General features: G+C 41.1%; 2 protein-coding genes across 4 annotated transcripts in view; both read right to left on the bottom strand.

The window, feature by feature from the left end:
* Positions 1–1,608, bottom strand: part of REL (REL proto-oncogene, NF-kB subunit) — an 86,359-nt gene extending 84,751 nt beyond the window's left edge. The window contains exon 1 of one of the 2 annotated variants that reach the window (XM_090050076.1): positions 1,424–1,608. The gene's annotated coding sequence lies outside the window, so the exon portion shown is untranslated. The other variant, XM_090050084.1, reaches the window with a different exon arrangement.
* Positions 1,609–6,225: 4,617 nt separating this feature from the next.
* Positions 6,226–24,415, bottom strand: part of PAPOLG (poly(A) polymerase gamma) — a 30,952-nt gene continuing 12,762 nt past the window's right edge. The window contains exons 9-23 of one of the 2 annotated variants that reach the window (XM_090050047.1): positions 23,804–23,942; positions 23,549–23,621; positions 23,345–23,465; positions 22,781–22,865; positions 21,272–21,325; positions 16,367–16,486; positions 14,117–14,226; positions 12,490–12,611; positions 12,245–12,393; positions 11,632–11,735; positions 11,326–11,549; positions 9,467–9,544; positions 8,717–8,773; positions 7,504–7,619; positions 6,226–7,356 (exon numbers count right to left, since the gene is read on the bottom strand). In XM_090050047.1, the coding sequence (XP_089906173.1) occupies positions 7,521–7,619; positions 8,717–8,773; positions 9,467–9,544; positions 11,326–11,549; positions 11,632–11,735; positions 12,245–12,393; positions 12,490–12,611; positions 14,117–14,226; positions 16,367–16,486; positions 21,272–21,325; positions 22,781–22,865; positions 23,345–23,465; positions 23,549–23,621; positions 23,804–23,942 (1,535 nt within the window). In that variant the 3' untranslated portion in view covers positions 6,226–7,356; positions 7,504–7,520. The remainder of the gene's footprint in view (positions 7,357–7,503; positions 7,620–8,716; positions 8,774–9,466; positions 9,545–11,325; positions 11,550–11,631; positions 11,736–12,244; positions 12,394–12,489; positions 12,612–14,116; positions 14,227–16,366; positions 16,487–21,271; positions 21,326–22,780; positions 22,866–23,344; positions 23,466–23,548; positions 23,622–23,803; positions 23,943–24,415) is intronic. The other variant, XM_090050054.1, reaches the window with a different exon arrangement.

Below are 24,415 nucleotides of genomic sequence, written 5' to 3'. Positions count from 1 at the left end.
ACATATTTGCATAGTGAAGGTTGGGGGAAATTAGTAACTGTTATTTTATTTAGGGCAGGGCCTGAACAGCATGCAACAGGCATGTATACCACAAGAATAAATGGAGTACTGAAGAGCTGCTCATTCAGCTAATAACATCTAATCTGCGTGCTGCATGAGAGGTCACATGGAAAAACAATGCTGGGGCACCTCAAATGGCTATCAGAATTTAGGACCTAAACTTACATCACAGCCTACACTTGGTTCTCATTTGATATTTTAGCTCTTTGGAGAGTCAAAGGAAGAAGTGCTGGAGAGGCCTCTTTACATTGCACTCCCTGAAACTGGTGGTCAGCCCTCTGGATTAGGGTTGCCAACTCTGAATCTGTTCCCAGAGGTTTATCACATGATGTAACGACATTAATGAGCCATTGCCTCAGTAAAGCAGATGCACAGTACTGTTACATTTTAAAAACTCACTGGACTACTGTATAAATCAGATTTAACACTCATTTTAATGAATACCCTATCATTTATCTCCCGGGTGACTCTCAGCAGTCTCCTGGAGATTTATATCTAACTAGCAAATTGCACGTCAGGAATGATGGGGTGGAGGTGAGTGGGGACAAAGCCCTGCATCCCCCCTCCCCCCCAGCCCACTCCGGGTCCAGCCCCCTTCCCTCCCTCTCCCCACTACTCTGGGTCTGGCCCTGATTTCCCTCCACCCCCTGAATCTGACCTGGTTCCCCCCAGGTCTGGCCCTGTAAAGAGAGCTTTGTAACGCTACTGAAGTGCTTTCAGTGTGTGGTATGTTTTATGTGAAAGGAGTGCAGGCAAGAAGTTTCTTTGAGTAGATGTGCTAGCTTTTATTAGACTGAAGAGTTGGAAAAAGGTTCCTAGCCCGTTCTCAGGTGCAATCACCCTTCTTGAGGCACAGGAAGCCTCTACTGCTCTGTGAACTGGGGGTTATTTGTAACTAATACCGAAGGTAGAAAGTATCCCGAAGGACTTGGGGTGGGGAGCCCGCAGGCTCAGGTCCTGTGGCGTTTCTCCTGCACACACACTCCCTCACCCTGGCTGAACCAGGCAACTCCACCCATGCCCTCTGGGCTCTCCCCCAAGCAGGGCAGTCTCAGCCTCGGTGAGCGAGCCTGGGCTGCGTTGGAGCAGACTGAGCAGATTCATTTCGGTGTTGGGTGGTAGAACCGGGGCTTGCTCCATCCACTGACCTGGTATTGTAGTGCTTCCAGGACCGGTGCAAAAAAACCCAGCTTCCTGGCCCTCAGCTCCGCCCTGTGGCTTTACAAACCCAGGGCTGATCCTGGCTGGACCTTCCCCCCGCCGGGCTCGGGCAGCCCCGGGAACGGCGCCAGGGCCTCCCCCGGCTGGAAAGCACCGGGATGCAAGCGCTGCCCTCGCTGCAGTGCTGACGCCGCTGACTTACCGCGGGGGGCGCGGCGGGTGTTTCCCAGGCGGCTCCCGCCGAGCGCGCGCCGCCTCCGGAGCATCACATGGCCCGTGAGCCGGCAGCCAAAGGTCACGGCTACGCCCGCCGCCCACCCGCGCTGACGGGACTCCCGCCTGGGCCGGTGCGCGGGAGGGCAGCACGGCTCTCCCCGCCCCTAGCGAGGGAAGCAAGAGGCCAACCTCGGCTGCGCCGCGGGGAGCAAGCCTTTGGCGCCGGGGGCTGCTCCTCCTCCTCCCGCAGGAGCGGGGAGGCCCCTTCCCGGCTCGCCCGACAGCTGCCCCGGCCCTTGTACTCCACGTGCAAGGGCGCCGCTGTGGCCCCAGGGCACGTGCAGCCTCTGCAGGACGGCCGCGCTGGCTCCCACCCCCCGACTCCGCTGCCTCATAAGGGGCTTCGTAAAAGGTCGTGCGCACGGACTTCACAAAGACCCTCTAGAAACGTGGCATGTCGTTTGAGTGACCGCTGCCCCTTTCTAGGCTCTTCGTAATACTTCACACAATTATGCGAGCACTTTTAACCTGCATCCCAAAGTCACACTGTTGGGAAGCGAAAGGATCACGTTATTCAACAGGCTACTCCTCCCCTACTGGGCCTTAATAGGCAGAGCTAGCCGTACGGACGCATTCGTATGGCTCTTGCTACGAGTGAATGGATAGTCAGAGCAGATGTAATCAACTGCGACAAGGGTAGCAACTGCTATTAATCAACTACCTGGGTAAAATTTCATATCTGAGACCATGTGAGTTAAGCCAATAAACGTCTGCTGGCATGTTAGCAAATAATACCTGCTGGGCAGGTTATTAATATTTGTATCTGCTAATGTTAGTATGTTAACATGTTAAATACACAAACATACATTATAGATTTATTAACCATTTATTAACACAAGTTTATATGATACATACCTAGGAATAATGCAGTCACTACAGAAAGACTTGGTTTAACCACTTCAAAAAAAAAAAAAAAAGTTATACATAGGTTTCCCTTCACTTTATGCGGATTCTGTATGTGTGAATTTGCTCTTATGCAATGACCCTTTTTAGACCAAAAATTCATTATAGGTGAGGTAAATTCACTCTTATGCAATCAGTGTGGTAGAAGCCTCCAGTCAGCTGCTTTGTGTGAGTAACACACATCAAAATATAGGCACCTGTGTGGATCTGTGCTCCTCTCATTATCTACAGCATGCATCTGTTTCTGCCATCCCCATTATTATAACATTAGCCACCACCCTGTGCTTGCATGTACTACACTGTCTTGTAAGGAGTGGCAGAAATAGGTCTAGGGGTCAGTATAGTCAGGATTTTGGAACATATCCCTTTTTGTTACGTTGTAAAGTGGGTTTCCTTTATGCAAATTTAAATTGTGCACCATTTTCCAGGAACACATGTACAGGATAAAGCAAGGGAAACCTGTAGTTTTTTTTCTGGTGTAGATCACACCCCCCCCCCACCTTGAAAATAACTGTACCTGCATAATTAGCTAGTCAGTTATCTACTTAATACCCAAAACCATCACAAGATATAGAGGCAAGCTCAGCACCACCTAAAAATGCAAAGTTTAAAATTGCACTTGCTTTGGCAAATTAAGATGTAAAGCTTTAATGCTGGAACTTCCTTTCACACAGTGCTGCAGTCATTGTGCCATCTTCACCCATCCTAAAACCCAAACACTTGAGGTGGATAGCAAAAGAAGCACAAAGCAAGCATGAATTACAGGAAACTCTTAATATAGAAACCCACTCATACACCTCCATTCTGTTTACAAGGGCAGTTCCTTGCATCTCCAGTTAGTTCAATATGCAGATAATTAGATTTATACTTCAGTAGAAAACGCAAGGTGAAATGACTGTTTTATTTAGAGAGCCGTTTAGTTCTTACTCTTAATGTTGGTCAAACATTAAATTTGGTCTTCAGAAGCAAAGGAAAATTATCTCCCAAGACAGCCAGAGTATTGGATAGCATTAGGGCAGTAGTGCTCTTGTGCAACATCAAAAGGAGACTCCAGAACAGGGGGGCAGAAGCTTGGTCCAAAACCCAGAGGTGATATTTAAATTTAGGATATAGTCAGACATGAGGAGAAAAATATGTGGGCTTCCACGGGAGGTGGTGCTCTCCCCTACCCTGGGGAGGTGGGTCTTCAAGAAGAGACTGGACAAGCCACCTAGCTTGGAGAAGCTTTCCTGCCCAGGGCAGAGGTCAGACTCAATGGCCTAATGAGGTCCCTTCTGACCCTAATATCTATGAATCTATCTGTTTCTGCCTGTGCAAGATTGTAAATCCCAGTTACCATGTTCCTTAAATATGGATACACAGTTCAATAAAAATGGCACTAACTGCTTAAAGGCATTTAAAAACAAAAAAGTAAACTGGAGGTGGTTAAAGAGATGGAACACAAAGTAAGAATGAAGACTGAGCTAGAGACTGTGCGCAGTAAGGGTACAGCAGATGACTTGCCTAGCAAAAGTCCTCTTTACTTCCTAATGATCCTTCTGGGACTACTACATACCAGGGTAGGACTTTTAGAAAGGGTTTCTCCCCATCCCCTCTTCAGTTTAAGGCATTAAAATGGTTGACTATGCTGTTTAGTAGATCTATAAAATTAAAAGAACTAGAGAGGTTTCATAGACATTAGGGCTGGAAGGGGCCAAGAAAGATTGAGTTCAGCCCCCTGCCCCAAGGGCAGGAAGTTAGCTGGGGTTAAAGGATCCCAGCAAGATAAACATCCAAATGTTTCTTAAAGGAGTCCAAAGTAGGTGCTTGCAGTTATTCCTTATGTCCAGCCTGAAAACAGTCTTGGAAAAGTTTGTGACCATTTGACCTCATCATCCCTTGGGGCACACTGGTGAACAGGTGTTCCCCCAGATCCTGATGTACACCCCTTATATACTTACAGGCAGCCACCAGGTCCCTCCCCCCCACCAGCTTGTGCTTTTCCAGGCTGAAAGTCAGCCTCTTATCACAGGGCCTGTTCTCCTGCCCCCTGATTGTGCATGGGGCTCTCCTCTGGACTCCCTCAAACTTCTCCACATTCTTTTTAAATTGCGGAGCCCAGAATTGGATGCAGTATTCCAGCTGTGTCCTTACCAAGGCCAAGTACGGCAGAAAGATGACATCCTGGGATTTGCTTGAGAAGCATCTATGGATGCAAGCCAAAATTTTGCTTGCTTTACCAGCTGCAGTATCGCATCAGTGGATCATATTCATCTTGTGGTCAATCATGACACCCGAGTCCCTTTCAGCCATGATGCTAGCAAGCACAGCACTGCCAAGCCTATAAGCATGCTGTAGGTTCCCCCCACCCCCCAAGGTAGAGTACCTTGTATTTGTCTGTGTTGAATACCATCAAATTTTCATCTGCCCATTTTCTGAGCCAGCTGAGGCTGGCCTGGATCACCAGGCTATCCTTGGGGGTGGACACTTTACCCCAAAGTTTGGTGTCATTAACAAACTTGACCAGTCTGCTTCCGATACCAATATCTACATCATTAATAAAGATGTTAAATTGTACAGGCCAAAGGGTGGAGCCTTGGAGAACCCCACTGGTCACAGTGCACCATGATTATTTACTTCCATCTATTACCACTCTCTGGGTCTGACCTTGGAGCCAGTTCCCCACCCATTAGACTTTGATGTGGCCGAGGTTGTAGTTGGCCAATTTTTCTATGAGGAGATCATGGGACACTAGGTTTTATATTTCCTTTGGAGTTTGTCTTAGTTACCTTGAATTTACTTGTAACTTCTTCAAATTCATGAATCTTCAGTTGTTTTTCAGATTGAAAACCAGATGTTTGTTGTACAATACACATCTTATTTCACACAGATTTGACAATTTAAAAACATTACAAAAAGTTGAGGTAGCTATTCTTATGAAGTTACTTTGAAGCATGGTTCTATTTGGAAGATCTCTAAAAACAGCTGTAGTCTCTGTGATTATTTCCTGATTTAATAAAAAGAGATATATAGTTGAAGCTTCTACAAGACAGATGAAAGTCAAGTTGTTGATCAGCAGGTCAGAGAATATTTTCATTTAAATACTAGGGAAGCTAACAGTGGGAGAGAACTACCTTGCTGGACTAATAAAATTTAAAATCAGGAAGCCAAGATATTATTATGGGATCCCAATATTATTTTATAAACATTTCTTAAATCTAACATGCATGAAGCACACTGAAACCTAGCATAAAAATCTTTAAAAAAAATTTAAAAAAATTTATTCTTCTAAACTGAACTTTGTTCTCCAAATTTATGTGCATATAATAAGACAGCAAGAGGAACACCTGACAAAAATGCTTATTTCTTTTCAGTTCTTCTTCCACATCCCTGCCATCTCAATTATTAACAATTCATCTGCATACTTGAGTGAAATAAACATCTAAACTGAAATTTATCCAAAAGTTTACAATTCTTAAGGATCCATCTCTGTCTGTGGACATATCCATTATCTGGAGGCTGAACTGGTACCTCCACCATTAATATACACTTGCACAAATGTAGGGATTGTACTATAGGTACAACCTGCTACACCTTGGATGTTACTTTACAATGAAGACACATTGCAAAAAAAGTGAGATTTTATTTTAAAACAGTTTTGTGAGTAGTAAAGGATTGATCAAGCTATTTATGTTCCTGGTTACCAATCCATTAAAACTGTTACTGAAGTGAAACTAACGTAGTAGCTACAAAATTAGAATTCTATTCAATGCAGAAAGGTATTGCATATATTTGTTTTTGTTATATATTGGATGGAATTGACCTACATAAAAGAAGTAGACTGAGGAGAGTCAAGTTTTCAAAATTTCTCTTTGAAAAAGATGGTATCTTACAGTACATACAAAAATACTCTGGAAATACATACAACCTCATTTACAAAACAGCAAATTAAACATTACGATAGAAATAACAGAATTATGCAGGAACTGAATCCCTCCTTGCTCCCCAAAACTTGAGTGTATTAAATGGGTACCAGGTATTATGAACATTGCATAATTTGTTTATATGGAGACTGATGATGGTCCTAAAGCAATTAATTTCCAGTCACTCTGAAAACCTGCTGTAGGGTTTCAATAAAACCCAAATACCCATTTCAGCATGTTTAGTTCGTGGAAGCGTCTTGAAACTGTAGAATAGTGGGACGGCAAATGTCACGACAAGTTTATGTATTTTGAGTGATTTAAAATGTGCTGCAGTTGTGGAATTTGCTTGTTTCACTATGGGGGAGGGGAATAGAGGACAAATTGTTTGGAAGCAGTCTTAAGAACCAAGTTACACTAGATAATACATGCCTCCCATTTCAGTTTCTTTACCAGTGGGGTTTTAATGGTTGAATTTTGATTTGGTTTTTTTTTTTCTGTTTCTGTTTTTTAAACATTTGGGCCTCCATGGGAGGCAGAACATACAAACTTGTGTAGTGCATGGCTATGTGTTTAATACTGAAAAGCAACTGCCCATAGAAGCCACGTACCACTGGTGACAGATGTACAGGATAATATGCACCAAATAGGAAAAAAATCCAAATTACGAGTATATCTACACAAAATGAGGAGAGAAGGAAAAAAGGTATCGGCACTTTCATTCACACTTCAAACCAGAACGTGGCTCCAGTGGCTAACAGAACATACTTATGTAGGAATTATTCTAAACCTTAAGTCACAGGGAGGAGTTTTTTGGGGGTTTTTTTTTTTTTTGGCTTTTTCTAGAGTTTAACAAGTAAAGACCGTTAAACAAAGCTTTTTAAAAGAGTAATAAGGACTGCTGTTGCAAGGGTGTTCAAAATGAGAAGTAGACCCAGAAGAAACAAGCATGTAAACTAGAGAATTAAAAACCTCAGAGGCCATGATTCTGTAGATAGTGGCTTGTCAGCAGGCAATCTTGGAAAAGCTACACAGTAATGGAAGTATATTACAGCATCTGCAGGTCAAAATGTAGACAAAAAAATTGTAACTAGGTAATATTTCCAATTTGGTGATAACTCTCCACATACCTTTATGAAAGACTGCAACTACAGTAATAATTGGTTGTTTATGGAACCATTAAACAATTGCATGTTATCTTTACCTGAAGCGGCACAGCAATCACCGGTTAAGTGTTAGTCTGATGGACTTTTTAATGATGCGAATGTTATTTGTAGGAACAGGAGAGGATAAGTCAGGTAATTCTTTACTGGGAAGTCTCTACGATAGAAAAAAGGAAACGGAGCAGGGAAGCACAAAGTTTGTCTGGTAGAAAAACACAACTTCTTCAGCTAAATATACATAAACCCCAAGCCCTACATCAAACCAAGATGGTTGAAAGGTAATGGTCCCACCACCTCACCTGTTAGGCCTCTAACACATTTGCAAGTAAAAAGTTGTTGGTTTTCACTGTGGTGGTGCTTAAGAGAATCTAGAGAAAAGGCACCACTCCCCCTGTAATCTCTCCCCTAAAAATACACTAAGCAAAAGGTGTAGGAAGGAGCAAAGAACACTAGTAGAGGGGAAAAAAAAAAAATGCTGCTCAAAAGCATCTGGGCACTCTAGTCTCTTCTGGTCCAGGAAGAGGCAGGTATTTCTTTTGAAGTTTAATATTCTACTTCATGCTGCATTTTGTTATTCCAGCTTTACTTCAAAATTGGAATAAACATTTAAAATAAAAAAACAACCTGAAGTATAATATGAATTTGATTCAAGCTTTTGGCACTGAAGTCCTATATTGCACATGTAGTGACTGCCACATCGAGCTTTTCAGAAGAACATGATACAAGAGTGAAGATTCTAATGAGTGGGCATGTCTACATGAGACGCTAGCTACACAGCAGCTGAATAATACTGCGTAGTGTGTCACAACACAAATAGTGCTAATATGCTACTGCGCAGTAGCATTACTAAAAAGGCGATCACTAGCGTTACTGTGTATTTATTTAGTACTTGATTATACCAATACTAAATAAATGTGCAGTAGCCTCTCATGTGGATGTGTCCAGTAAGAAGACGGTTTAGAAAGAAGAGGGTTTTTTTGCTTAGTTTTTCTTCTGAAATGGCTGAAACCTGAATGCACAAGACAAACTTTCTGAATTTGCAAAAAGTACAATCTTTCTCTGGTTGCATGCCTAAACCCTGTAGCATGACAATGTGCAAATGAGAATCTCAGTTAACAGTCAGAGATATATGAAAGGAGAAGACGACTGCACAAATAGTCAAATCAAGTCATGTGTATACAGTTACATTAATGAATGCAGAAAAATATTCTAGTTTTGCTTTACCTGTGAACATAAAGACTTAATAGTTAGTACCTGTGATCTTGATGTGCTGATAGTTGGAATAGGCATGAACTCCCCTCCAAGCTCATCCTAAAAAAACCCAGAAATTTTAGATCTTTGTAAGTGAAGTTCTTTTCTGCAGAGAGCAATGTCAACTTAAGGAACAGATGTTAATTAAGTGCCTGCTATATTTATATGGCTAATCCCTCCCAACAGTCTTAGCAGCCCCATATCAACACTTTTGAAATATAAAAGACATTTGACTATGTAAAGATAAATAAGAATTTTTTTTTGTTTTAAAAACAAGGCAACACTTATCATAGGATGTGCCAACTTAATACTTTATCTGTACTTGTACCCTTTCCTCAGAGAGACTTGTGGATTCATAGTAACAAGTGCTTGAGCCTTTAAAATTGTTCGGCATTTAACTGATTGTTTTTAATAATGTTGTGGTTATTTTGCCTCCACTTCAGGCTTCAAGAAGTGCCCAACTCTAGGTGATTTCCCCCAAATCCCTTTTTCTAAGTAGAAGCACAAAAATTTTAAATTTTGATACAAGGAAGTCCAATAATAATGCTAATAATAAAAGTGTTCTCGGAACAACGTGCCAAGTCACAAGAATGGAGAAAGCATGATAAAAGCAAAAAAGATAGGAAGAAAAATATTTTTTCATGTTTAACTAACAACACAATGAAGTATATTCTCGGTTTATATTCCAAGTAGAATTTAGATTCATTTAGCTACCCTAAACAAAAGTACTCCAAAACCAATGCTTCAGCTTACATTTTTTCCTGTAGATTTTCTCCTTACATCATCCTGTGGATTGCCATGGCTTCTGAATGCCAAGTCCAATCCAATTAACTGGAAGAACAGAATACATGAAAAACATTTATGTTAGTGCTTAGGAACCCTAAAATGCAGGGGTTATACATTTTGCAGTTGGCAACAGTTAAGTATAGCAAAAGCTTTTACTATAAAAATGCAATCAAAGATACAGATCAAGTAGTCGATTATCATTCATACCTTTAACATGCACTAGAAGTTCTTGCTTCAGAACGGATGACATCTTTTGAATTTCTGAAAAAATAAAGCCCTTCCCCGCCTCTCCATCTCCAACCCCAGCTCTTTAGCGCCATGAAAAAAGGCAGACCAAATTGGCAGAGACTAATTAAAAATAGTTAAAAAACACATTAGTGCTCAACCCATGGAAACTCTGATTCAAGTTTCTATGTAAACGGAATTTAACCTGCAACTCGGCATTCCATTGATTTCAGATCCTGATAACTTGCCAGGCATGCCAAATAGATATTTGTAAAAGGCTACCTAACAGTTGAGGTACTGTATTAAATATAGTGTGGAAATAAATTAAATTGCCATCATCACAATGTCTTTAGAATGCCATTTCCCACCCCCCAATGCATTTCCCCTTTGTACCTTCTAATGTAACCATCAGACAGAAAGGCTCAGTTGTGTAACACTAGAAGGAGTAATACATTCACATGCCTACCATTTTCAAACTCACCTTGGCATTTAATCATTAATATTTTAAGAAGGAAATTGCTTGCTTTGTCCACCCTCACCATTGTATGAGATAAGCTAGGCATCTCACCCTGTGGAATTCTAACTAAACAAAAAAACTGATTGCTTTTAGAAAGTTTCTTACATATACTTTGCTTTGGTACTATCAACATCTACTGGAAGTGGAGAGAAAAGGACTCACTTTAACCAAGCAGCATAACTAGTGTAGCCAGAAGCTCAAAACCTTTAAAAATAATTCTATGATCCATATAATATTTGGACACGCAACTCTACTCTGAGTTGCATGCATGCAGCTCTACTCAAGTCTTTTCTACTAAACTACAGAGCTCCTTCTGTGCTTCAGAGAATGTTAAGCAAAAGTAAAAGTCTACAGTGTTTGTGCCCTTTCACTAATAATGTAGAATAGAAGCCTGAAAGGGCTTTCCTTTCCCTACCTCCCAGCCCCCAACACAAATACTTTTAAGACAAGTAATTGTCATTAGTCAACTAAAGAGTTCTGAACAGTTTACTGAAATGCTCCATCCCTTTAGAGGTACTCAAATCTCCCCATCTGTCAATTTGTGATGCTGATGGTTCAAAAATTAAAGTCAGGCTTCTAAGTTTCAACACCTCTTAAATGAGGAATATGCATCCATGTCAACTGGTGTAGTATGGAGATTTTTGTGGTTAAACAAACAAACAAAACGCAAGCATAAAGCCAAAAATCCCTCAGTCATTATGTAACAAGGACACAAGCTTAGCTTGAAAGTTCTTTCCATGTTACACAGAGCATCAAGTTAGCTGTTGCTCCTATGAAAAAAAACTATAACACCTTTAAAATCAAAATGGCACAAAACCACCTGTTTTACTATTCAAAGAACTCACAACTATTACTGTTAATAATCATCAGCATCAGATAAATTATTTTTTCAGTGAATGAAAGTAAACATTCTGTGTTAAACTCTAGACTAAATCTGCAAGCCAGATTTTTCACTAGTATAAGAGCCTTATTAGGAATATAAATTACCTAGAGTTTACTTTGAATTTGTCTATATACACACCTCTCCCCAACTCTGTCAACCTTTAATTATACACTGGAGACATGCAGTTCTTAAGCTTTTTACCTTTTCTCTGTCCTTCAGTCGTTTAGGGCATTCTTCTGAGGAAGGCGAGTGAGGTCTCTTAGGTGCAACACTTTTAATGTTCATTGTTGAAATGCCATTTAGATGCTGTTGGCCTCGGGCAATTTGAGGTGCAACAAGTCGAGGAATCACATTTCGTCCTACTACTGTAGGAATAGTGCATCCAGCTGGAGATGTGACTTTTATGGTGACTGTAGTCTCCCTCTCTATGAAGAACAAGCCTTTAAATTTAGTTATCAAAAGAGCTAGAAAAACAACTTATGTTTTCCTCACTACTTGAATACATACTTGAAGCAATAACTGGAATGGACAATCCTTTAACAGGTACTGATGCAGATACATCTGGCTTCTCTCTACTGGTAGCAACACTGGTTCTCTGGACTACAGCACTGCTGTAAGGAGAAATTTCATAGACTTACCTTTCAAAATAAAGTTCTAGTCTTTTCTTAAAAATCACTCCTAGTCATGCTACCCCATTGTTTTAGGGTTGTTTGGTGTTTTTTTTTTTGGGGGGGTGGGGTGCGGTGGGGTGGTTGGTGTTAAAGATAAACAAAAAAAAAAAGTGATAATTCCTCAGCCCATGGGAAATGCAAGTCAGTGGAGCTATACAGACTTTATTACATAGTTAAGAATTGGACTAATGGTGCCCTTATTATGCATAAAAGCTTCCCTTTCAGACTTCAGATTTGAGCCTAAAACAAGTATTTGTATTAAAAAAGTATTTACATTAAGTTTATTAGGACAGCTCCATGCCCTGGTTAGTCCTGGTGCACCACTGGATGCTGGCAACTGGGCCAGCCATCAGAAATAGCAATGACAAATGTTGCATCTCCCACCCTAGTCCTGCTACAGAACTGCCAGAAAGGCTTTTATAATAAAAAGGTTACATAATAGTTCAAACCTGTCTGATTCTGCTGCTTTGTCTAACTTAATTATCTTGCTTAGTGAAGGAGAACAATATGGTGTCCCTGTATCTGCATCTCTGGAACTGTCCGAACAGATCCTTTTGGACTGAAGGCTGCCAGCATTTCGACTGATGTCCGGTATGCTCTGATAAAAGAAAATGAAAGTACAGAGGGTTTACAAAATGCATCTTCACATTTTTGGGTGTACTTGATTTTACAAAAGGATGGACTTTGATCATACCTTCCTCCTTTTCTGTAAAATTTCCACAGGCAAATAATAGTGAAGTTGCTTTCTCTTTACATGAGTTGCTTCAATCTTCATGCCTTCTTTTAGCATGTTGATATTATTTGCCTGCCTGTAAACTGTAACGTGCAATTAAACAGTTTAACAGTTAGTTTAAGCTCCAATTCCTTTAACCAAAATTACATCTTTGTAAAATTGCTTTGGAAAGAACAATTAAAAAGAATACACATGCTGCAAGCATCGAACTGGAAATCTTCCAGCATTCTGGAGCTTATTTAAAACTAAAGCTTCAGTAACAGAAGCTACAGCATCACAAATTCTTCCAAATCCAGGCCCAGTTCTCAAGAAGATGAGGACAGTGGAAACGCATGCTGGGAAGTCTATTTTATATCCAATCTAGTCTACGTAACATTGGTAATTTGTGTTATAACCTTGCCATTTAAGTTTAACATCTTTTCTATACAAATAACTGACTGCAATCTTTAAGCATCACACATAGTAAAAGCAAGGATTTTTTTTTTTTTTTTTTTTTTTTGAAAATGACCAAAAATTGATTCCAATTCCCTGAATTCAAAGTCTAGTTATGGGCAAAACAAACAAGCTTATTGCAGGGTGTGGAGGAGAAGGGGAGCTTTATTGCATGCCAGCTATTCTGCAAACATGGACCATGCACTGACTTTTCCCCTCCCATGACAGGTGAACAGTAGAACTGAAAATTTAGGTCTTCATTAGGCCCCATGTTTTCTGAAAGGTAGTATTTGCCCTGGTGACCAAAGATGCCTTGAAACTCCAACACAAATAAAATAAATTAAAATGTCAAGCAATGCTGAAGTATAAGAAATCCAGTAAAGCTTCAGATGCCACAAGTATTCTTGAGACTGAGACCTGGTAACCAAACACTTAACCTGGTACCCACAGGTATTCTTGCTCACCAGATTTCTATTTAAAAAAGGAGAAAGGCAAACAGCATACCAGGAAAATAAGAACTTACATGCTATCAAATGTATAAACACATATCTTCTAGATTCAATTAAAACTTTGGTATTACATGTTACTAGAATTTAAGAGAGGGTCAAGTTGGCTTTGCCACTTTACTTGTATAGTTAGGGACCTACTTAACTCATAGTGAAACAAAGCTTTGTCCCAGCACAAAGAACCCATTTTGCAGTAGCACCACCCCTCAGCACTGACTGGCAGAGAGGCTCTAGGGTGGAGGGGGCGGGGGGACTGACAGTCTCTCTCCATCCCCCCTCCCCCACATTTATCATATCTGAAATCAAGATGAGGGGCTCTTTCCCATATGAGATGAGGTGAGGAGAGGAGAGGAAGGGAGGGCAGGCAGATGCTCTGGTTCCAGCCCTGACCCAGGATTAGAGTTGCAGCAGTTGCCTGTCTTCCCACTGCCCTACGCACCATGTCCCCCAGCTGCATGGTATGGTTATTGCAGGTATTCTTCCAAGTAAGATTATTTTACAATGGGTAACTTCCCATTTTGGCAAACACTGGTTTTCCCATACATTCCATCTCTGAAAATTCATAATTCTGGAAGATGCATAATCTCAAATTAGTAAAACATCAGTCTTGTAAATTAGCTGACCAAGACTAGAGTAAAATACAATTTTACCTGTATCTGTGAATGACTGTATATCATATGTTAAATCAATACTAACGCTTTCTGCATTCTCCACTTTCCTAAAAATGATTCCAAGAAACCACATTGATACATAGTCACTCCTAAGGAGAAAGGACAAAAAAAAAAAAAAAAATGTATACAAGTTTACAAGTCTATGCATAAATACCAGCTTCCTTTGGGAGTCAAATTTTACCATGAATAACAAGGGATAAGTTAAAAACATAAAAATTTACCTGTACACTCAAGTCATTTAAGGATGCAGTCTGTACTTAACTTATGAAGCGCTTCGGTAGACCGTCATAAATACAGAGTCTCACTAATTCTTAATATAGTTTCATAGTTTCTAGGGTCGGAAGGGACCCGAGCAGATCATCTAGTCCGACCCCCTGCCATGGCAGGAAAGAATACTGGGGTCAAACGACCCCAGCAAGGTGTTCATCCAACCTCCTCTTAAACACCCCCAGGGTAGAAGCCAGCACCACCTCTTTTGGTAGTTGGTTCCAGACCCTAGCCGCCCTGACCGTGAAGTAGCGACTCCTGATATCTAACCTAAACCTACCCTCTGCCAGCTTGTGACCGTTATTCCTGGTCACTCTTGGCAGTGCTCGGGGGAACAGGGACTCCCCCAATGCCTGCTGATCCCCACTGACTAGTTTATAACAGGCCACAAGATCCCCCCTCAGCCTTCTCTTTTGGAGGCTGAACAGGTTCAGGTCCCGTAGCCTCTCCTCATAGGGCCTGCCCTGTTGTCCCCTGATCATGCGAGTGGCCCTCCTCTGGACCCTCTCCATGCTGTCCACATCCCTCTTGAAGTGCGGCGCCCAGAACTGGACGCAGTACTCCAGCTGCAGCCTGACCAGTGCTGCATAGAGGGGGAGGATCACCTCCTTGGACCTGCTCGAGATGCATCTGTGGATGCATGACAAGGTGCGGTTGGCCTTCCTGACTGCATCCCCACACTGCCGGCCCATGTTCATCATCTTGGAGTCAACGATGACCCCCAGATCCCTTTCCGCCTCCATGCTGACAAGAGGGGAGTTCCCTAACCTGTAGGTATGGTGCCAGTTGTTCCTCCCCAGGTGCAACACCTTGCACTTGTCTGTGTTGAAACTCATCCTATTCTCATCTGCCCACCCTTGTAACCTGTCTAGGTCTGATTGTAGCCTGTTGCATCCTTCCAGTGGGCCCACGTCCCCCCACATCTTAGTGTCATCAGCAAATTTGAACAGGGTGCTTTTTACCCCCTCGTCCAAATCAGTGATGAAGATGTTGAACAGTGCAGGCCCGAGGACCGAGCCCTGCGGGACCCCACTGCCCACGTTCTTCCAGGTTGAGAAGGACCCGTCCACTACCACCCTCTGGGTGCAGCCCTCCAGCCAGTTGGCGACCCATTTGACTGTGTGGGTGTCTACACCACAGCCCCCCAGTTTCTTAATGAGAACGGGGTGAGAGACAGTGCTGAAAGCCTTCCGGAAGTCCAGGAAGATTATATCCACTGCTACCCCTGCATCTAATGATCTGGTCATAAAAGGCCACCAGGTTGGTCTGATAGGACCTGCCATTGATGAACCCCTGTTGGTTGCCCCTAAGCATGCAGTCCCCTGCTGGCCCCTCCTGGATGTGTGCCAGCATAATTTCCTCAAACAGCTTGCCTAGGATCGAGGTAAGACTAACTGGCCTATAGTTTCCCGGGTCTTCCTTCCTGCCTTTTTTGAAGATGGGGACCATGTTGGACCTCTTCCAGTCCTCTGGTACCTCACCAGAGCACCATGAGTGCTCGTAAAGCCGTGCCAGGGGACTTGCAATGACCTTGGCCAGTTCCTTTAGAACTCTAGGGTGGAGATCATCCAGGCTGGCTGACCTGAATACGTCCAACCCTTCCAGAAGCTCCCTAACTAAATCCTCGCTAACCCATGGCCCAGGTGTGTCTCCCCCAGGGCTCGAGGGGGGCCCAGCAGGGAGGTGGCTGTTCTGGTCCCTATTCAGGAAGATGGAAACTAACTATGTTTAAAGTGATACACAAAAAAAAAAAAAAAAATCAAGAATCATGCAAGTAATAACTTTTCCAGAAGCTGCAATTATTCCTGCAAGCTTTTTTGCCACACATTTCATGACTAAACACCAACAATGTGCAACTTAGCTTTTTTAAAAAATGTGGTGGTCTGCATTGTTAATTTTTTTCTTCAAGTTAAAAAAACAAAAACAAAAAAACAAAACAAGACAAAAAACACAAAAACTTACTCTTTATATTGTTCTTTGTTGCCAGGGAAAGACTGTGGATTTACATGTGCAATATTGATAAATTCATTCCTCTCCAAGTTTCCAACAAGTACACGGATTTTAGATTCGACCAGACCAACCCTAATAAGAACAGAAAGTGTTAAGTTTTACTTTACTCTAGTCCATAGTATAGTTAACTGCCTCATAATTCAGAAAGGATAAAGCACCTACTTAGTTAGCCAACTTAAGTCAGGGAAACCGAGGTGAAGTGGGACTGCAGCCACAGATGAGGGGTACAGCGCCCTGAAGACCTCTTGCATAGAGACTGGGGCCTGACACTGCCCTTCACACCAGGACAGTACCCTGAGGGGAGACCTGGAGGAAGCACAAGGAGGAGGGGGCTACAGGGGAAGCCTCCTCATTCCTCCTGAGAAAGGAAGGTAATCAGCTAGTCAACTCAGGTGCACTTGTACAGAAATGCATGGAGCCTGGGAAGCAAGCAGGAAGAATTGAAAGTCCTTGTACAGTCAAGGATGTGACTGGAACAGCAGATTTGGTGGGACAGCTCGCATGACTAAAGCACTGTCATGGATGGGTACAAACTGTTCAGGAAGGACAGGAGTTGTGTTGCATGTAAAAAGCTGTACGATTAGTCAGAGCTCCAGTATGAACCGAAGGTACAAACCCCTTTGGAATCACAAACGCAAATATCCACACACTTTTGATTGATTATAGTAATCTTCTGCAGACCCCTTAGGGGTCCACAGGTTGGAAAAAAAACAACACAAAAAACCTGTACTAGAAGATTTTAGTGTGCTAGCTATGGCTCTCTCTTCATAAAACTAAGCCATGTATGCAACAGAAATGAAAGAAAGTATCCATTTCTTTGAACTTTATTGTATGCAAGATGCATTGCTTTTACATTATGAATTGTAAAAACACTAGGTATCAAAACAAACCTACAGCTAAATACAGACTTGTTGACCACGGTGCTCTATAGAGAAGCCTAAGCATACTATACAGAATAAAATGATTCTCAGTCACATTTTACAGATTATTGTCAAATAACTTCCTATGACAACTAGCAATCTAGATAAAATATAAAATCATGAACACTGAAGTGTTGCAGCAAATATGACAACTGTATTTTATGCCTTGTTGCATGTTATTCTTACTTATATAAATACACAAAGAACTAAAGTACTTATGGGTAGGGGTCTACCCAACTTGAGATAGCAACTGGCTAATTTTGTAGGCAGATTGCAGGGCAGGTTGCTATTTTTGAGGACTTATGGCCAGTGCTTCCCAATGCCTCTGGCTGAGGGGCCGTGGCCCAGCCCCTTGCAGCTGATTGGCTGTGAGGACTGTCCATCACATGGCTCCACCACACCACCAACTGGAGCGGATGGGGCTGCACAGTAGGCAGCCCTCAGCCAAATCAGCAAGGAGGTAGAAGCCCTCTTGGGATTTCATGTGCGCCAGCAGCCACCCTTCCACCCTCTTCCCCACCCCCAATTGTCTGCACAGTTGGGTCACAATATTGTGAGGACTACAAGCTCCTCTGGGGAAAACAGCATCTTATTTTCAGTAAGTATACTCCCCCCACCCTTCCTTGTCAATTTTATAACATTGTCCACAAAACCGCCCCTCCAAAAAAAAAAACAGTCACCATTTTGGTAGGTCCCTACTTGTAGTAACTATACTGAACCCATACACTGGTAAGCATCTACAAGTCCCCCTTTTGGACTTAGACATTTTGCCATTACCACAACTGCCAGCTTAATGATGTTTTCCTACAGATGACAACATTCCATTGTCCCTTTACTGAATTCTCTCCCCAGGACCAATTACTACATTGTATTTGGAAGTAGGAGAGCTAGAACACGGTGGTTAATAGAGGGGCATGCAAAGGGAACACTGAAGGAAGTACGGGAAAGACTTTGGTGTCTGTGAATAAAAGAAAAATGCATAAAAACTACTGACAGCGCAAGAACATGAGTGAGCAAAAGCAAGCCTTAAAACAAAAATGAAAGGAACTACAGCCAAATTTTAGTCCTTACACTGAGAAACAAAAATCAGAAGCGCTAGATAAATACTAAAACACAAAAAAACCCCCAAATGCCTCCCTGCCAAAACAAAACCCTGTAGAAGCCAGCTTGTATTAGAGGAAGGGCAGGTACTGTATTTACTTGACTAAGGCAACCCCCCCATAAAATTATATTCTAGATATGAAAATGTTATAATTTTCTAGGTACAGAATCTAATTATTGGAGGTCTGCCTTGAATTTGTCCCTTTCCCACTGCTACAACACAGAAAGTCAATCTAGAGGGGAAGGCGTCTTTTCCCTGTTGCCCTACTTTACTGTCAGACCTTGCTCTCCCTGAGCATATGGAAGCGAGGGGAAAATTACTACAGGAAGCCATAGACTTGGTTCATCTGGAATTGATGCAGTTTACCTCCTTTGAAAACTGCTAACAAGTTTTAGTACAGGTACTCTATAAACATTTTAGGCAGCACTTTTTTACCACCTTGAATATAATACAAACTGGCTGCATCTACACAAGACACTAACTGTGTAGTAGCCAATGACTACTGCACAATAGTGTTGTGTGGCAGAAGTGTGATACGATGCTACTCCACAGCAGTATTAGGCTACTGCACAGTAGCATTAAAAAAAAAAAGCTACTGTGCAATAACTCCAGTTCCTGTCATTTATTTAGTACTTGTTTATATGCAGTAGCATCTTGTGTAGAGATAGCCACTATGCATGACATTAGTCCAAGACTAAAAGGCTCATGATTTACCATATAGATTCTGGGGCCCAGCTCAGTGAACAACAGCATTTCAAGGCATGGTGATCCCACAGAATAGCACTGCTCAGTATGTTTGCATATTCCAGATACCACTCTCCCCATCCCGCACCCAAGGATCCACATGCTAGTTAGCCCCTGCTCATGACTGTATCTGGGTGTTCTTGTCTCGAGTCCTGGAATCCCCCATAAATTTATCTGCAGATGGTGTAGGGAAACCCAGCCCAGTCCAACCTCATGGAAGGCGGAGCCGCACTAGTCAGATGCGGCAGGTTGTTTTATATGGTCAGAGTCAGGGTTGGGTGCATTTAATCAAATTTCACGGTGGTTTCCGTTGCCAAGTGCAAGCTGTTGTTGGCAGCAGTTTAATGATGGATAACATATTTAATAAGCTTCTTTTGTATGCAATAAGAAGCCTCCCCACTCCCCCCCCGATGCTGACCGGGGGGGGGGGGGGGGGCAGGAACAACCTTGACTTCTATTCAAGTAGATATGGTATTAAGGCAACCCTAAATACGGAGTTGCTACCACAGTTATAGGCACCCTTAATACAAATCCAAAGCTATGTTAAGAAGCCGTTAAAAAAAAAGTTACTTGCCCAGGTATTCCAATAAACAAGTGTTATTTATTTTAAGAGTACACTGGGAATTATAGTAATTTGGGAGGAGGGAATATGCAGCTTGAAATATCCCAATTACCAGATATTGCTACCTTTGGTAGTCAGGATGTCACAGTGATGAATTTTGTTAGAAGCAAGTAGTACTATTCTGTGTTAGTAATCTGAAGGAAGAAAAAAAATCACTGTTTGCTGTTAGAAGGTTCTCTTCTCCTCCCCACCCCAGTACATCTTGCAAAGTTCCAGAAAACTAGCACTTTTCAGTTACCTACTTAAAAAGCTTCGTTTACACAGCTACCATCTTGGAATTGTCACTGTCTGCAGTGCTAAAATAAGAATTTGATCAGAATAAAAGGAATACTACTGACCTAGCCAATAGCTAAAACCTAATGGGAAAAGAGCCGATTTATAATAAATCTCATGTTTAGACTTTGTTAAGTGCAACTTCATACCTAGACCCCAGGAAGAAAGCTGATTATTGAAACAGGTCCATTTAAGAGCAGACTACATAATATGTTGACCAGGTAGCCAATTAACAAGTAAGAGGAAAATGTAATTGTAAGCCCCAATATAGTCTTACAATTCCAAATAAAGAGAAAGGTTACAATTGGAAAGAGAGACAAGAATGTTACTTCAGAAGAAGCTCAACAGTTGCATCACAAGCAAAATACATTAACGAGTCCCAATGATGATTCATAGAGAGCTTAAGCTGGAACCAAATTTACTCATGCAGTTCATTTTTCCTTGCATTCTTTGTTCATGTCCCAAATCATTTAAATCCCTCACTGATCATAATTCTGTAAAAGCCACCAAGACCATCTTTACTACTGCGTTTACTCAAATATAGGACAACCCTGATTATATGACGACCCCTCAATAATTTGATTGTACTGATGGAAAATTTATAAAATTTGTTATAAATTTTCCAGGTATACAATCTAATTTCTTGGAGGTTTCCATTACTGAGCACATGCTGCTTTTGGCAGCAGTTTAGTGATAGACAATATATTTTGTGCGGTTCCTTTGTATGCGAATGTGGAGTGAGGGGCTTTCCCTGCCTCTTCCCTCTCCCACCCCATGTTAATGGGGGCAAGAGGGAGGAAAACCTTGTCTTATATTCGACTAAACATAGTATGTAAAAACAGCAAGTTGTGATAAACAGACCATTCAGATTCTTAACAGCATCTCTATTACAAGCAACATAATTCCTCTTCCATATCACTGACCTGATATGCAAATCAGCACTTGTCTGCAGCTACTCCTTCCCAAAAAGAGAAGAATTCCAAAAATGTTTTATTTTGATAAAATAAGGCTAATTTTCTTGGGAATGTTACAGAGGCTTTCCTGAAGTGTTCAAAATGAACAGATATGCAACTGGCTATTAACTACATTAGTTAATAGCAGTGAAGGGTTCAGTGTTCCATTTACTCTTTATACAATGAAGCGAGGCCAACTCAGGTTTCACTTGTTTAAGAGTAAACCCAAAACTTAAGACTTACCATTCTAAATGATGCTCTTCAGTAGAGGCGCTGGCAGTCAACACAATATAATGCCTAGAAAATGTTGAAAATAGTCAAACCACTGACTCTGGGATCAAATTTAAGATTGATAAAGCTAAGAACAGAAAATGAGCTAAGTCAGTTCAAAGACTCCCAACCATGAGAACTTGTTGACAAACTTCTCAAGATCTATGCTCTACCCAGTGTAAAATTATACTGAAAACAAACTGAAAATTATAGTCCTTAGGATCCTACACTGTATACAGGCTAACACAGCTGCAACTTGGCCAAAATACTATTACACAGTTACTTAAGAAGCAATTGTAAAATCCTTAGGAATGTGACTTGGAAAGTTTAGTGTTGCAAAACTAATACAGTATTTTATTGTTTTAGGATTACTTATGTGCAACTAATGACCTCCTCCTTTCAGATGTGTACCTGTATGTTCAATCCTTTCACCAAGGTGAAGTAGTACTGTAATTCATGGAGTGTTTTGGATAAATCTAAGGCAGCCACTTGACCATTTCAATTTGCAAACAAGGCTCTAATTTGCTTCAAATTTAAACCAGATGCTGGAAAAACCATTTTGCTTACTATGTTATCAGCTCTTACTGTCAATCCTTCCTCACATGCTTGATAGGAATGTAAGGGTGAGTGGGGAAGAAAATCTCCCTTCGCATGAAAGCAGAAGTGACCTCAAGAGATCAGATCTTACCCAGGCCCCCACCCTGAGGCAGAATCAGATTGTTAAACTCAAGGAGATTCTACAATATACCCGGTAAACCTGTTCTAACATTTCTCTGTTCTAAACAAAGTTTCCCAGTATCCAGCCCAAATCATCTTTGCTGCAAAATTAAGCCAATTTCTTCTTGACCTTTACCTGTTCAATTTGGCTGCTGAGTAATCACTGTCATTTATAAAACAGGAATGTTCGAGTCAAAGAAGAGTTGCGTCTCTTGCTCAATTTTTACTTCAGATTACTTAGTTCCTTCAACCTTTCCTCATAGGTTACAGGTTTTAAAGACTTATTCTTATACAGAGAGGGAATCCAGAAAGAAGCACTTGCTCATAAGCATGAAGCCTAAAACCAAAGCAGGTTTTCCAGCTAAGTACTGTGTCAAGCTTAGAGGAATAACTGCTTCATATATTATTAAGACAGGAATCAAGGATATACTAGCAGAAGCTCCAATGCAACAGCAATTAACCACAACCATTTCTTGTATCTGCTACCGAGCCATTTATTTCAGGTTTTCAATTTGTATTTGATTTGGCCTTTTTGTAACACTTTTCACTCTTCTCCTTCTGGTGTCTTGATGATTTTGGACTTTTACCTCCATTTTATCCATCCTTAATTCTGATCCTTACCATGCAAGTATTAGCAACTAGGAAAAAAAAAATCTTTCTATTTTAACCAGAAAGCAAAATCTTATTCCAACTACATTGTAGCTGCAAATATTTCAGGTTAAGCAAATAGATTCCATACACACTTATTTTTGATTCCATACATACTTATATTTTTGAAAGAAGTTTGGCGGTTCAAGGAGCTTTGGCCAATCTGATTTTCCTTGGAGAATTTCATTCGTGACAGCAAGACCTGCGTTTCAGATTTAAAAAAAAAAAAAAAAAAAGTTTGCTATGTTACACTTCCACAGGCAAATTGATCAGGACAGCTCCATTTATTTCTTTCCAACTATTGGTACTAAACTTCAAACGTTATGGATGTGCCAAGAGCTGGATGATATTCTATACTATAATAAGTAAATGGGGGCAGGAAAGGGAAGTAACAGAAGTTTGGTCTATAAAAGACTAGGTGATCTGCTACAGTAATCTCAATACATCATGGAAACATGGTTCTCTCTACCATACCACTCCAAAACTTAAATCTTCTATTTCTCACTTTTAGGAATAACTTTTCCATTCTCTTGCCAGGGCAGAATTGGTCCATAAAACAATAACTCATCTACATAGTAATGTATTTTCATGCAATTAAGGAGCAGAATATGATTTTACTTGGCATATATTTAGCCTTTTAAAATCAGTTATCAGGGTATGGGGAGGACTAAACTGCTTTACCATGTTTGAACTCCTCTTCCATGACTGCTCTTGTTGACGTAGACACATTATATGTCGAGTTCTGCTGTGGATATGCTGGTGTGATTACGGGCATTAGATGGTATCTGTCAGATGGGTTTACCTATGATATTAAAATGATTCCAGTTAGTATGGAATTAGAATTATTGTAAACTAATTAAAGCACAATATGCAATATCTACATACCCTAGGGTCCCAGACTGGTAAATTTAGATTGCTATCTTCAGGTTGTTTCAGCAACACAGGATTGGGCCATTCCCTATACAAGAGAGATCAAGCAGTAACAAATGCAAATGTCTTTTCTCATACAAAATTAAGGTAGTTTAAAAAGTGCTTAACAACTTAACAGCAGATATTGACTAATTTCAAGTGTACAGCTATTTTTACTACACAAATCTGTATTTATACAAGTTAGTTTTTCCTATAGACAGCAACACTTACCATTTTGAAAAAACTAGGAAGAATTTGTTAACTAGAGTAGATGCCAGTGCATTTGGATATAGCTGACATGTCCTTGCTACCAACATTGCCCAAGAGACGCCACCAAGAAATCCCAGCATGTTGGAATAAATTCCGCGACCTAGAATGGATACATTTTGAGGTAGTTGTACATCATGAAAAAATAAAGACTGTTCTCTTTCAAATTTGTTTACTAGAGTTATGTATCTGGTTTTAACCAAATTACTTCCTACAACCAAAGTCTGCTTATTCTCACCACAAAACTAAGAAAAATTCCAGTTTCCCTTATCCAACAGGGAGGCATACTGAAAGCCATACACTGCCAGCCTTACAAGCTAAAGTCTGATGTTTTCCAAGAATGCTATAAAAGCTGTACTAATCTGGCTAGCTAGGTGAGCAAGACTGCCTTCCTCCTCTTTATGCTGCCAGTGCTTTTTCACAGCAGTCTAAGAACATTCCCACAGAACACTCACTTGAAGGGCAGAGAAATTTCAGGATTTTTTTTTTTTTTAAATAGAAAAGACCTTCCCAGAGCTGATCCAGCCCATGTTTTTCAGACCCATCATGACTTCAAGATATTTGCACTGACCCCTG

This window comes from Crocodylus siamensis, chromosome 1, assembly GCF_052110815.1.
Source record: "Crocodylus siamensis isolate JL-2025a chromosome 1, ASM5211081v1, whole genome shotgun sequence".
Classification (NCBI taxonomy): Eukaryota; Metazoa; Chordata; order Crocodylia; family Crocodylidae; genus Crocodylus; species Crocodylus siamensis.
This window is presented reverse-complemented; position numbering and strand designations above follow the sequence as displayed.